At 40.7% G+C, this 15,135-nt stretch overlaps 2 protein-coding genes across 2 annotated transcripts; both read left to right on the forward strand.

Moving 5' to 3' along the window:
• The first annotated feature begins 8,878 nt into the window (after positions 1-8,878).
• Positions 8,879-9,509, forward strand: C7974DRAFT_391710 (uncharacterized protein). Its single transcript, XM_046141608.1, has 2 exons — positions 8,879-9,116; positions 9,167-9,509. The coding sequence occupies exons 1-2, from the start codon at positions 8,924-8,926 to the stop codon at positions 9,181-9,183; spliced, it is 210 nt and encodes a 69-aa protein (XP_045999730.1). The 5' UTR covers positions 8,879-8,923; the 3' UTR covers positions 9,184-9,509.
• Positions 9,510-11,533: 2,024 nt separating this feature from the next.
• C7974DRAFT_451931 (C6 transcription factor-like protein) lies at positions 11,534-14,021 on the forward strand (the record flags this gene model as incomplete). The annotated part of the gene is made up of 4 exons (XM_046145804.1): positions 11,534-11,620; positions 11,737-11,846; positions 11,895-12,800; positions 12,855-14,021. Coding segments are annotated over 4 exons (2,103 nt in total), but the record flags the coding sequence as incomplete, so codon positions are not given.
• Positions 14,022-15,135: the final 1,114 nt, after the last annotated feature.

Genomic DNA, 15,135 nt, shown 5'->3' on the forward strand with positions numbered 1-15,135 from the left:
CTAGGATGCTAGAAAGGTAATTATTTCTATAGGTAGATGTCTAATAACCTAGTTTTTATTTTGTTTAGAGATATAGTATTTGCCCTAATTATGCTATCTACTAAGATTAATAGCTATATATATAGTTTATGCATATAAGAGATTAGACTATATATAGCAAATTAGAGATACTAAGAGTTAAGTAATTACTTATATAAATAAACAAACTATAAAATCGATGCTTAGTTTTTATAGTAGCAGTTAGGACTAAGCTAAGCTCCTAGAGCACTAAGTCCTTGTAGAAGAGTATCTTAGACTTACTTAAATATAGACTTTAGAAGCTTAGGGTTTCTAAGCACTAGTACTCTAGCATTAAGCACGCAAAGCTAGATAGTTTAGTCTTATTAGCACTATAGGAGGAGTTTAGGGAGGACCTAGTAAGACGCTGCTAAACTGTTAACAGCTGCGCTATATTCTGCACCTAAAATTTAGAAAAATTAATCTCTAATCTACTACTCTCCTTATAATTCAAATATTATAAGCCCTTAAGATATTGCAGCACTAATATAGTAAGGAATTAGCAAGTAATAATTAAGCTATTAAGGCATTAAAAATTTAATATAGATTAGCCTATATAGGAAGAAGGTACCTTATATAATATATTAAATAAGAGGCTAGCTTTAAAAATCGCCGCTCTATAGATTAGTAAGCAGCACTAAACTTATTACAGCAGTAGCCTCACCTTCTAGTTCTAATGCGATAGAGCATATTAAACTGCAAGCTTCTATAAAGTCTAATCTCTCTAGAAACCTAAAAAGACTACTGCTATCAATAGATACTTTGTCGACTTTCTTATTAACTTTAAAGCGTAGCAGCACATTGTGCTTAGAAAACTAAAGAGCTTATAGTAATAACTTAGCTCTACTATACCTTTATTAAAGGACCTTAACTATTAACTAGCCCTAGGCATAATTTAAATAGCTAGCCTTGCAAAAGCCTACTATGTTAAAAGCTTATCTTGTTGCATAGTATCTAGTTCTAAGTATTATCTTATTATTATATGCCTATAAGGCTCTGCTACAGATATAAATTCAGTTACCTTAGTATACTACGCAGACCTTAAGCCCTCCGCCTACTCCTACACATTTAATCCCTAGCACTTCTAGTATCTGTTAATTTCGCGCTAACACCGCTTAAGTTGTTCTTCACGCCCTGCTCTATGCTAACTGTCTTAGCCTGCTCCACTAAGTAGTTTAGCTCTTCTAAGGTCTCTCTACACAGATATTATGTTTGCAAAGACTCTAGTCCGTTCAGTGCAGGCTACGCGGCCATGACTGGATTCTCCTGCTTAGCGCTGGGATAGGTCGTCGAACGGTCAAGACCTAGGCTGCTCCGCTTAGGCCTGGAGGCGTCGATTCCGGAAAGCTTATATCGCCTGTTTGAAGCCATGCAGCACACTTTGGGCCTTGCGAAACAGACCGCAAGCCCACGTGTGTCCCTGGTGAAGACAAGCTAGTTCCCTGCGCAGCATGCAATGCTCGTCCTCTAGAGAGACGAGGGCCTGGAGCTCCTGCTGACGTTGAAACGAGTCTACTCGGTGGATAAGGTCGTCAAGATTAAATGAGCTGGCGACTTCTGGTGCAGCAGGTGGATGCGACACAGGCTGAGTTTAGGATGTTTGCATCTGCGACCGCAGTCCCTGTGCGCGTGCCGTTGCCCTAGCTATAAGAGTGTTACGATCTGTTACGATCTTCCTTTTGTAACCAACTAGCTGCTAACACTTAAGGAGTGCTAACACGCTTAGCTTAATATTATATAGGCTCTCCTATGCAGTGCAGTTTTATTACAAGTTATATAATAAGCTTATGCCTTGGTAGTTAAGCTAAAGTAGGTCTTATATAGAGCTTACGCAGCTTATATTAAGCTTAGTAAGCCTAGCTTATATAGCTTATATTAAGCCTAGTAAGCTATTATATTCTCTATAGTATATAGTAAGTAGGAATATAACCCTTATAGTTTATATTTAACCTAAGTATTAATCTATAATATTAGATTTTAACCTAACCTTTAAGCTAGATAGTCTACTCTATACTACTTATTATTACCTCTTGCCTTTAAGATAGATAGATTATATCTATACTCCTTAGTGCAAGACCCCTTTAGTTTCCCTAATAGTATTTATCTCTAAGAACTAATTAAATAGTATTTATAAGCTTTACTTAAAGTATAACCTTAATAGCTTATAAGTACTATTTAATTAGTTCTTAGAGATAAATACTATTAGGGAAACTAAAGGGGTCTTGCACTAAGAAGTATAGATATAATCTATCTATCTTAAAGGCAAGAGGTAATAATAAGTAGTATAGAGTAGACTATCTAGCTTAAAGGTTAAGTTAAGATCTAATATTATAGATTAATACTTAGGTTAAATATAAACTATAAGGGTTATATTCCTACTTATTATATACTTAAGCTGTCTTATAGAATCTTATAGTCTTATAGAACTCTATTCTAAAGTCTTATAAGATTCTTATAGGATACTAGTTATTTATCTTATAAGATGCTTTACTCTTTTAGTACTAGTATCTTATATATAGCATGCTATTATTGCCTATAAGGTAATAGCCTTCCTAGTAGTTATTATACTACTTTATAATATCTATCTATAAAACCTAGTGTTTTCTTCCTTAGAATTTATATTTATAATAAAAGCCTATCTTATTAAAGTTATATATATTATTATCCTAGATACTATACTTAGCTTTAATATTTACTATAAGCCTAAACTAGCCTTATATAAATCTCTAGATTTATATAGAGAGCTCTCTTATAGTTATACTTATAATTAAACTTTACTTTAAGGTTAGAGAAGTACTTAATAAATATATTAGGCTAGTTTATACTAATATAGCTTATATTATACTTAGTATATAAAGAATTAGCTATATTAGCTATAGTAGCTAGCTAAGGGGCAAATTCTTATATATTTAGCTTAAGGATATACTTAGTAATTATATTCTTCTTAGTCTAATCTATATTCTATTAACTTAGTATATAATTAGCTTATATAGGTTATTCTATATATTAAGTATATAGTATACTATAAGGTGCGTTATATATAGCTATAGCGCATTATAGTATAAGTATTATATCTTATTTAATTACCTAGAGTATAAGCTATATTATAGCTTCTCTTAAGGGCATAGATTAGTATTATTATTAAGGTATTGCATAGTAAGGTAGAGGTTTAGTATAGTCTTAGTAGAGTAATCTACTTACCTATATAATCTACTTACCTATAAAGTATATTAATACTTATCTATACTCTTAGTATACTACAAGTCTTAGTAGCTAGCTTAAAAGTATTTAATAAGCTATATAAAAGCTAGAGATAATATAGGTATATAGCAAGTAGGCTAGTATACTAAGCAGGCTACTTTTACTAAGACTATACTAAAACACTATTACTATCTAAATACCCCCTTACTAACTCTATTTTAATATATTAAAAGAGTATTAGATCTAGCTTGCGCTTTAAGCTCTTAAATAAGATATAAAACTCCTAGTATAATATGCTATAGCTATCTATAGAGTCTCTTAAACTATACTAGACTATTAATATATAGAATAACCTTTACACGTTAATACTATAGCTAACTTATATAATCTAACTAGCGCTAAGGAGTAGGTAATTATTATATGCATACTTAAGCTAGTTATATAAGAAGAGTCCCCTTAGCTTATAATTATAGCTAATATAGCTAATTCTCTATAAAAAGAGCGCAGTTTAGCCTCTATTAGCCTAAGGTAGGCTAGTAGGTTTATTTTGCATTAGAAGGAGCTTAAAATAGTCTTTAATTGCAAGTATAACTATAAGCAAGCCCTCTATAAGAATCCTATAGTAATCTGGGGCTAGTTTAGCCTAGTAGCTAATATTAAAGCTAAGTATAGTATCCTAGATAATAATATATATAACTTTAATAAGATAGGCTTTATAATAGGCTAGATATCTACTAGAGTTATTATTATAGATATAGAGAAGCTAGGATAAGCAAAGTAGGTCTAGCTAGTTAACTAAGAGTAGGTAATAGTTATTAAGGGTATTAATACTATAGAATAGGCTATTCTACCCTATATTATCTTTAAAGCCTGCTAATACCTATCTAACTAGTATAAGGACAACAACCTACCCTAAGATTAGACTATTACTATCTCTAAAAATAGCTAGACTACTAATAAGCTTAGTTTTAACTAGTTAAAGCACTTTAATAGGCATATAAAGATATATACTATTAGTACCTACTATTTACTAATTATTAATAGTTATAGGAGCTATAACTCTATAGAATTTAAGTAATACTATAAAGATTATAAGATTATAACTCTATATATACCTACGCATTTATTATACCTCCTATAGCCCCTTAATATAGCTTATTTTAGCCCTCTAAAGAAAGTATATAGAAATAAGGTTAATAAGCTTATATATAACTAGATTAACTATATTATAAAGTAGGAGTTTCTACTATGCTTTAAAGTAGCTTATAAGAAAGCTATTACCTCTAGCAATATCTAGAGAGAGTTCTAAGGCGTAGGACTAGTCCCTTATAACCTAGAATAGGTTATATTAACCCTTAATATAAAGCTATATACTCTATTACTACTACTCTCTATAAATAATAAGCCTTAGTAGTTATAAACTCTAAGTAATACTCTAGAACTTAGGTTATAATTAATACTTATAAAGATAAGGATTTAGAGGTATATAGATAGCTCTCCTATATTAATAGTTAAGGTATTTAAGATAGTATTAAAGAGGGCAGCAATTATTATATATAAGCTAGTTTTAGTATAATAGAAAATTAGTAAGCTTTAAGCAGCTAATAAGGCTACTATATAATAAAAATTATATAAAAGAAGGTATATTTATACTAAGGGAAGCCTTATAGTTAAAGAAGGCTAATATAGATATATAGTAAGCAGGCTAGTATACTAAGCAGGCTACTTTTACTAAGACTATACTAAAACCTAACCTGTTATAGCCTAAAATACTATAAATTAGCACTATATAAGGGAAAACAAGCTATAGTATTACTTAGAAACCTTATCTACTCTATTCTTGCATATTTGCGTGTTATGCCTACTCTCTCTATACTATCTATAGTATTATTAGGATAGTTTACCTCCTTTAGCGCGCACCTGCTTCTTTACCCTCTTACTATTACTACGCGCCCTAAACTCCTGCAAAGTAGTTAACTGCTAGCCTTCTTTAACTGCAAGGCTTCTCTTAGTATAAATATGCCTTCTTTTATATAATTTTTATTATATAGCAGCCTTATTAGCTACTTAAAGCTTACTAATTTCCTATTATGCTAAAACTAGCTTATACGCAATAATTACTACCTTCTTTAACACCTTCTTAAACGCTTTAACTATTAATATAGGAGAGCTATCTATATGCCTCTAAATCCTTATCTTTATAAGCGTTAATTATAACCTAAGTTCTAGAGTATTGCTTAGAGTTTATAACTGCTAGGGCTTATTATTTATAGGGAGTAGTAGTAATAGAGTGCGCAGCTTTATATTAAGGGTTAATATAACCTATTCTAGGTTATAAGGGACTAGTCCTGCGCCTTAGAACCCTCCCTAGATATTACTAGGGGTAATAGCTTTCTTATAAGCTGCTTTAAAGTATAGCAGGAACTCCTACTTTATAATATAGTTAATCTAGTTATATATAAGCTTATTAACCTTATCCTTATATGCCTTCTTTAGAGGGCTAAAATAAGCTATATTAAGAGGCTATTAAAGATGCAATAAGTATATAGGCATATATAGGGTTATAGTCTTATAATCCTTATAGTATTGCTTAAATTCTATAGAGTTATAGCTTCTATAACTATTAATAATTAGCAAATAGTAGGTGCTAATAGTATATATCTTTATATGCCTATTAAAGTGCTTTAACTAGTTAAAACTAAGCTTATTAGTAGTCTAGCTATTTTTAGAGATAGTAATAGTCTAATCTTAGGGTAGGTTGTTGTCCTTATACTAGTTAGATAGGTATTAGCAGGCTTTAAAGATAATATAGGGCGGAATAGCCTATCCTATAGCATTAATGCCCTTAATAACTATTACCTACTTCTAGTTACCTAGCTAGACCTACTTTACTTATCCTAGCTTCTCTATATCTATAATAATAACTCTAGTAGATATCTAGCCTATTATAAAGCCTATCTTGTTAAAGTTATATATATTATTATCTAGGATACTATACTTAGCTTTAATATTAGCTACTAGGCTAAACTAGCCCTAGATTACTATAGGATTCTTATAGAGGGCTTGCTTATAGTTATACTTGCAATTAAAGACTATTTTAAGCTCCTCCTAACGCAAAACAAACCTACTAGCCTACCTTAGGCTAATAGGGGCTAAACTGCGCTCTTTTTATAGAGAATTAGCTATATTAGCTATAATTATAAGCTAAGGGGACTCTTCTTATATAACTAGCTTAAGTATGCATATAATAATTACCTACTCCTTAGCGCTAGTTAGATTATATAAGTTAGCTATAGTATTAACGTGTAAAGGTTATTCTATATATTAATAGTCTAGTATAGTTTAAGAGACTCTATAGATAGCTGCAGTATATTGCACTAGGAGTTTTGCGTCTTGTTTAAGAGCTTAAAGCGCAAGCTAGATCTAACACTCTTTTAACGCGTTAAAATAGAGTTAGTAGGGGGGCATTTAGATAGTAATAGTGTTTTAGTATAGTCTTAGTAAAAGTAGCCCACTTAGTATACTAGCCTGCTTGCTATATACCTACGTTAGTAGTTAACTGCTTTATAGGAGTTTAGGGCGCATAGTAATAGTAAGAGAGTAAAGAAATAGGTACGCGCTAAAGGAGGTAAACTATCCTAACAATGCTATAGATAGTATAGAGAGGGTAGGCATAACGCGCAAACGTGCAAGAATAGAGCAGATAAGGTTCCTAAGGAATACTATAGCTTATTTTCCCTTATATAGCGCTAATTTATAGTATTTTAGGCTATAATAGGTTAGGTTTTAGTATAGTCTTAGCAAAAGTAGCCCGCTTAGTGTACTAGCCTGCTTGCTATACACCTATGTTAGTAATAGTCTAATTAGTAGTAGATATAGATTACTTCCTGTCGCGCATAGTGCTTCTATAGTATCTTGTAATATTTACCCCTTGGGCATAGAGTAGTCCTTAGCCTAAACACCCCTTGCTTGCTATAGTTGACTATTTGGCACCAATGTCTGTAGAATCTAGACACATTAAGACGGCTCCAAAGAGTGCTACTTAACCTCCCTCCCTGCAGGTAGAATATCTCGCCGCCTAGAACCACGAAACTCTTCTAGCGACAACGCTCAGCAGCCCGCCGTCCCGCTAAGCTCGCTGTGGTCTTTTAATGTACTTGGCAGGCACCAGAATCGATATAGAAGATTAAAACGCAAAATTACAGTAGTGTAGATCGACACTTCTGCCAATCTGTGTGCAGCGTTAGACGCGACGACGACGATGCACCCCTGTATCCTTGTCTACAACAACTGGAATTGCTACTCTAGATAGTTCAAAACACGCATAAGTATGTCAACAAAGTGCTGCCAAACATTTAAAGTCAAGCAGTGGCCTGTAAGACCCGCTCCAGAGTCATTCGTAGAGACACGCCCACGGCCGTATTGGAGCAAGCGAAAGTTCGCCCAGTTATAAAGCACGTTCTGTATGCTTAGCAGCCTACATTGTACACCTGCACTATGCTAGAATCGCTTAAGCTGTGGCGCACTTCTCCCAATACACGTTGCGCCTCAGAAACAATAGCGCTCGATTCGCTTTAATCATGGGCGGGGTCACTTATCTAGAGGCCTTGATGGATATCTGACTGCTTTCCTACTTGCGACAGTGGCATTTGCTGTTACACGCGTCATTGTCACAATCACAAAGCGACGACCCCTCTGCTTACCATTGGTCTGCTGGATTGGCTGGCAATGCTCTGCAGGCTACGCATTGCAGCTAAGTCGTGAAGTTTGGTGGGCATATCTTCCGCAGTCTTCAACGATCCTGCTACACTTTCCGCATCCTAACAGCTCCCGCCAATCTCACAAATGCAGCAACAAAGTGCAATAGCCCACGAACATTCTGTGCAGGCGACTGCAATAACACAAAAGAACACAATGTACGTATGTCATCAGCATACTGTAGATGTCCCGTTCTTAAATGTCACCACAGGGGGTCGCATACTCTCCATGAAATCGTCACACGCATGGACCACCAGCTTGATCAGATTGCGTCACTACTCGACGAAGGCGATCTACATGGAAAGCAGCTCCATGCGGTGACCGCGCAAGTTGATCGTATCAAATGGCAAAGGGGGCGCATTATAGACCTGTTGCGCCAATGCACTGTTGAGGCTGGGGGTAGTCCGACCGGATCTTTAAAACCTGTCTGAATGGGAAACACAATGCTTTTCGTAAACCGCAAGACGTCCAAGAGATAAGGTGTAATAAGATCCTGGTCTACAGCTTGAGAAGTCGTATGCAAGGTGCTTGATTGATAGATTATGAACTCTTGACAATACAACGACGAACATTGAGTGGCAACTGCTCACGATTGCAGGTCGAACATCCGAGATAGTACAGGAGTTTACTGAGTAGGCTGCACGGTTTCCACTTCAGCATCTCCAATCGAAGGTGACCCTCTCTGATGACCTTGAAATGTCAGGCGGCAACCTTCGAACCGGTTTGACCGCTGGTGCCATATCCAGCTAATCATCAAGCTCCAATCAGATGGAATCCGGCTCCTTCAGATCCTCTCTGACACGCGTGTGGTGGGGTGGCGAGCCGGTAGCTATATATTGTGGACGACTGTCAGTCAGCCTTCCTAGTTCATTGTCACGACACGGCCGCTTTCTGCAAATCGCCGCAGATGTGCGACTTCACTCAGTTAGAATACAGATGTTCTCATCTGCGCTACATCGTTCGAGCCTGGTGTGTTACATATCAAGAAACCCACGCTCGATGTCCATTAAACGTTGTCGCCATGTATATGTTAAAGGAAATTGTTTGTTACGGACGATCTGACCCATGCTCTAGAGAATACAGGCTCGCTGAGGATTGTGGTCAGTAAGAAGCAGCCTGATGCTTATCTGAAATTGATTCGTTGCGCCAGGCGATTGCAGGAAGTAAAACGTCGTTACCTATGAGAAGGTTTTATATACAGCACAACTGGAAGAGAAGATTCAGTATGCTGACTTCCAACCGCATTGCTCGGGTTGATATTCTGGAGAGCAGCGAGAGAACGCGATGCACAGGGGAGGGAGAGTCGCATGATAGGTGTACAGCGGTTAAGAAGTTGACTTGCCATAGATAAAACCCAATCGCAATTAGCTTGACGCACTCGTCGCAGAGCCTGGCCGAGCACGAGTGAAGTGCCCAGAAAGGAAAACGAAAGAGGGAGATCGGCGATAAGAGTTGGAGAGCCCCTCGCAAGCAATTGTCTCTCCGCGGGCGACACCACGCGTCAGACCTGGCTCATGGTCACAAATTAGCGCACTGTTGTGCGAATGCAGAAACTGTTCAGGACTGCGGAGAAGATGCCCAGCGAACCACACGACGTTACTGCAAAATGCGGCCCGCAGTGCATACCCAGCCAATACGCGGTTCTAGATTGGGTAACGGATTGTCGCGCTACGTTTCAAGGGAAGAACGCGTGATTACAAGTAGACAACTAACACTACGCAGTCAGGAAAGAAGTCAGACATCCATCAAGGGTAATGGACGCAATTGCAGCGAGAAAGTCTATGTCGAGAGGATTTTGTCTGATGATGGCGTCGTAGAGGCATTGGCGAACATAGACCCAGAACGCAGCCTCGCGCAAGGTGGGAGCCGATGGGTCAACAAAATGGGGGCCCTGCGAGACTCGAAGTATAGCTGCACAGCCTGCTAGGTGCTGTTCCGTACGCGGCACTACGCTGGTCGGAACTCTGCGATGGCGGGCAGCGAAACACAGCACCGCAAAGCGGAGTATGGGACAGTGCTTGAGTCGTCTAGGCACGTCGAGCCTAAATTGCCGCGACCCGTCGGTAACATCCAGCCAGCGGCTTAGATTCTCAGTGTAATGGTGCACGAGTGACGCTTCACTGCGTGAAAGAGCCAGCGGGGCCAGCGAGTAGTGGCATCCTCCATAGCGAAGCTAAGCGACGAGCTAGGTAGAAGGCCAATCCCTTCGAGTGTAGGTGCTGGAGAGGTAGGTGAGATGGTTGCCAAGATATGAGACCCACCCTCGGAGGGTATTCCCGAACCAATACCACTTCGGCTGATACTCCGTGCCAGGCTGCCCCTCACCAGCCCTGGTTCCCTCACTAGCTCGGCTGCCTCACCTTCACGAACAAAGGAAGATTGCGACGTTCGGCCTGGTCATTTGCACGCACGGTTCTCCTTTGCACACTGGTAACACACTGGACGTGTCTCTTTGCCTGGAAATGGTTAGGATGAAGCTATTCGAACGACTCACATTTGACGCGACAGGTTCTGCAGGTCAGACTGGGACGGTGAGTCTTGGCAGGATTAGCAATGTTGAGCTGCTATGCTCACCCATCCCCTTTAGGAGCGTTGTTTTCCCATGCCAGATTCGTCAATAATGGCGGCGGCGATAAAGGATGCCGGAGGGTAGAGCGAGGGGAACAGCGATGGCCTGACGGAGGAAGGCAAGACGCAAGACTGCTAGACAACTAATTAAGACCTAATGCCTGGACACTCCCCATTGTGTCTGTCTGACTACAGGCTGGAATGATAGGAACAAGAGGAGGGCGCGCACGAGTAGCCGGCCACACAACATTTGCAAGGGTAACACCGAGCAAGTGATACAGCTGCCCCAAAAAGTCGCGCCTTCGCATCGGATAGAGGAGAGGGATTGGTCTAGAGACCCACAACATTAGAAACCCACGTCATCGGTGCTGCATGCATGCGGTTATTGGGGCAACGGATCATGTTTGAAGTAAACGAATAGCAGGAGGAAGCAAGAAACATCCCTGACTTGCTTTGCATGCCTTCCGCCGTTCGATAGAATTACCATTTCTCAGGCCGATTGGCAAGCACCCTCATATCGTAGGAGGGAACAGCGCTTTTTCCCCACATGCAACTGCAGAGCAGCATCGACTATGAGGCGTAGAAAGCGTGTGCTATCTATCACCTGACAGGAACAATATCACAATTTGAAACCAGGCCTTCAACTTGATCAAAGCTCTTATCGCCGGACTAGCCCAACTGTGGCAAAGGAAGTGGGGAATGCACTCAAGAACCCTGCGCGTATGTGCAAGTGGCGCGTTACACAGTATGTGTGAGAGCTGACAGCTACGCATCACGCCAAGAACATAATGGAAGCTGGCAACTCCACAAGCTGCCCCTTCCTTACTTTATGATAAACCGTAAGGTACCTAAGGGACACGACTACGAGTGTCGACACCATAGCCCTTCCGAGCTGGCTAGCGCAGCGTATATTTATATTATGCCCGGGCCCAGGTCGCTAAGTGGCGATAGGGTTGCTATTCCGCGATTGAAGAGGTCTGAGGATGGGCGCGACGCCTACAAGGCCAGACAACGAGTCTCGCGAGCGTGTGCACATGTACGTGAACTCAGGTTTTGCATGTTCACGATTTCTATTCATCAGCCAATCTTATGTGCATCCACCGTATCTTCCCCCGGGTGTCATATGGGCTGACAAAGTCTTCTTGTCTCTAGTGCCAGTCTCAGAAGACCAAATGCACCGGTGACAGGCCGCGTTGCAAGCGTTGCGAGACTACAGATCATGAGTGTGTGTATATTATGCTCAAAAAGGACAGGCTGAAGATGTCAGTACATCATAACTGGGAAGATCACGTGGGTGCTAATAAGCTCAGTGCCACGGATGTATGTCAGCAGATGGCTACGCTCCTAATGAGGATGAGAGCCTACGCGACCGCGGAAGATAACACTGAAATTGGTAAAGCGCTTGAAGCCATGAAAGACATCTACTCACCCGTACGAAACGAATCCATCCCGGAAATTCATACATCTTTGGAGTCTGAAGCAAGGCCACCTGAAGCATCGATTGTAGTTTCTGATCCAGACGGTAGCCGCAATGTGTCAGACAATATCAACGAGGCATCGCATCGGTACATCGTTTGCGGGAGCGATCGAGTTGCTTCCCTCAACGAGAATCTACACGCAAATAATAGTGCTTCTGCCACTGGATACATCGGCATGAGCTCAGAAGTGCGATGGCTGCGCAGTATCGCAGAAAATCGGTCACAACAGGCTGGAAACAGAAGGGAATCATTCCCGCACTTGGAAAGGCACGAGCCGCTTGAATCACGGGCGAGGTTGCTCTCCTATTGGACTGACAGCGCAGGTGTCAGTCGCATAGATACTAACATTAACCCGCACGAGCTACCACCGCCCGGACTCGCCAAGAAGCTTCTATCGTGCTATCTGCTCAAAGTCCAAGACTCGTTCCCAATCCTTCCTCGTACGACGTTTGAAAGCCAATTTCGCCTTTACTTCGAAGCTCTACATCACGGCAACCCGCCTCGCCTGGCTCCTTTGTGGCAGGCAAAACTCAACCTTGTATTTGCCATCGGTGCACAGTATCTAGTCCTGGCACATGCTGGACAGTATGCTGACAAATGCGATCCCCTTGTATTCTACGCAAGAGCTGATGCGTTGTTGCCCGGCGGGATCGAACAAACGGGATCTGCGGACGTACCTAGGATCCAGTACCTCGGACTCCTGTCTTTCTATCATTTGTGTACTGGGCAGGTCAGCCGGTAAGTTGACCGTCTATGTTTGCGATTGACGATAGAAACCTCTGACGTGTGAAGAGCATGGAACATCATTGGCACAGCCCTTCGCCTGGCGTGCTCTCTAGGCTTACATCTTCGAAACGAAGATCGCTCTGCTTCTCAGGCGAAACAAGAAGCACTTTCGCGCGTGTGGTGGAGCCTCTATTCCCTTGAGCACTTGCTCAGCACTGTGACTGGTCGTCCCAGCATGGTCGAAGACATGTACTGCTCAGTGTCGGTAATAGGTCCTGTTGCAGGAGCCTATACTCCTAGCGGAACAGAAGACATGTTTTGGATAGGCAAACCGAGTACAAGTCCCTTCCCCGTAAATGCCGATCTCGTCAGTAATTCCGGTCGAACTCAGTACGCCGTAACCAATCTCGGGTTCGTAGAATCAGGCTCTGCGACAGCTTTCGCGGCTTCTGTTCAGTTATCCATCATCACGCAGGCAATCTTGTCGTCTCTGTATCCTGCGGTCGATCCTGCCAGATCTGGTGATGAGATGCAGCAGGTAATGACGAGATTTGAACGACGTCTCGACCAATGGATAGAGTCACTTCCCAACAGACTGAACTTCGAACAGCTGACCGACGTACTAGACACTGATCGAGATCGCGAACGCGTGCTACTTGGTTTCCAGTTGTCTAGTGCAAGGATATTGCTTGGGCAACAATGCTTCCACGCTTACATATGGAGGCAGACTCTGCCAATGCATTACGAGGCACGATTTGCCTGCAAGATAAGCAGCATCTGTCTCAATGCCGCGAAGGCGATCATCAACTTTCTTCCAGACGAGCCGTGTGCTGACTTCATATACAACCAATGTCCGTGGTGGTGCTTCGTTCATCATCTAATGCAAGCGGTTTCGATCTTTCTGCTCGGCTTATCAGATCTATGTATATCACCAGAAGATGGTATGTCGCTACAGAGTTATGTCAATAAGACGATTGGATGGCTACAAGTCATGGATAATGCCGTGGCTCACCGGGCGGACCAAACCGTCAGACATTTGCTCTCCTTGGAAGTTACAGGTACATGATAGCAAGCTGGATATTCACCCCTGCATATTTTCCACAAATTGGTGTTCCTGCAACCAAGCCGCCCTCAAGATCTTGTGCCTGTGATGATCGTGTGTGAGGGTGGTAGAAGCGCGGCACAGCAAGAGCAGGTCTGTCTTGATGCAGCTCCGCAGCAAGATCGGTGCTCCGCTCGTACACGCCGCCTGACTCTTTGAGCATGAGAGCTCTCGCGCAAGTCTCCTCAGACCTCGCTGGGTGTATTGGAGTGGCACTAACCCTTTAACACCGGGCTCGACTAGCTGGGTCCATGTTGACGTATGTAATGGGAAGGACGCAAGCTCGAACAAGAGGCTAACAATGGCCTTGCCCTCCCTCTGCGTACTGTATATTCTAAAAATAGCTAGCAGGCGCAAAATCCGTAAACAGAAGCTTCGAGAAGCATGCGCCACAGCTCCAGCGATTCCAGCATACCGTGCACGTGCACCCAACAAGCCAGGTTAGCCAACAAGCCTAACCTACCTCCAAGCGACACTCACGTTTGAGGCCCGACTCGTGTTTTCCCTATGGTTTGGCCTGTTCTCGCTTCTACTTTAGGCCTTATCCCAGTTCCTGCCCCTTTTTACCCCTGTTTAGGCTTAGCTTAACCCCCTTATAGCACTAATAGAGATGCGCAAGAACTCTGCCTATAGCAGCTATATCACCTTATAATTATCCTTGCGTGTATTTATAAGTTATTAAGTAGAAGGCTATACTTTTTTAAGCCTACCTATTTTACTATGCTTAGATAACCTATACCTACTAATTCCTAATAGACTATCTATATAACTAATCTAGCTAAGGGCAAGCCTCTTAAAAGCGCGCCTATATCTTTATCTTTAACTATTTATACTAGAGCTTTAGTAGAGAAATAGATAGATATATAGCCTTGCTAAACTAGAGCCTTTATCTATACCTTTACCTATTACTAATAATTTATAGCTAGCTAAGTAAGAGATCTTAGGTATTATCTTATACCTTATATAGTTTAAGCACCTACTATATAGCCCCTATAAGAGTATTATCCTATATAAAATGCTCTATTATTATCTCTACTATTATTATAATATCTACTATATATTTTATAAGGCTATTATCTCTAAGTATAAGAATATGTCTATATTCTAGACTAATACTAATATTATGCTTCTCTTAGCTAGAATACCTCTATTAGACTACCTACTACTACTAGAGCTAGAATATTTCTACCTATACTATAATTATATAACTATTAATTAGGACTTGCTTCTATACTACTTCTAAAA

Source organism: Boeremia exigua, assembly GCF_020726555.1.
Source record: "Boeremia exigua strain MPI-SDFR-AT-0100 chromosome Unknown C7974scaffold_4, whole genome shotgun sequence".
NCBI lineage: Eukaryota > Fungi > Ascomycota > Dothideomycetes > Pleosporales > Didymellaceae > Boeremia > Boeremia exigua.

Coding starts and splice junctions, on each gene's coding strand:
- C7974DRAFT_391710 (XM_046141608.1), top strand. CDS start 8,924: ATGTGCGACTTCACTCAGTTAGAATACAGATGTTCTCATCTGCGCTAC.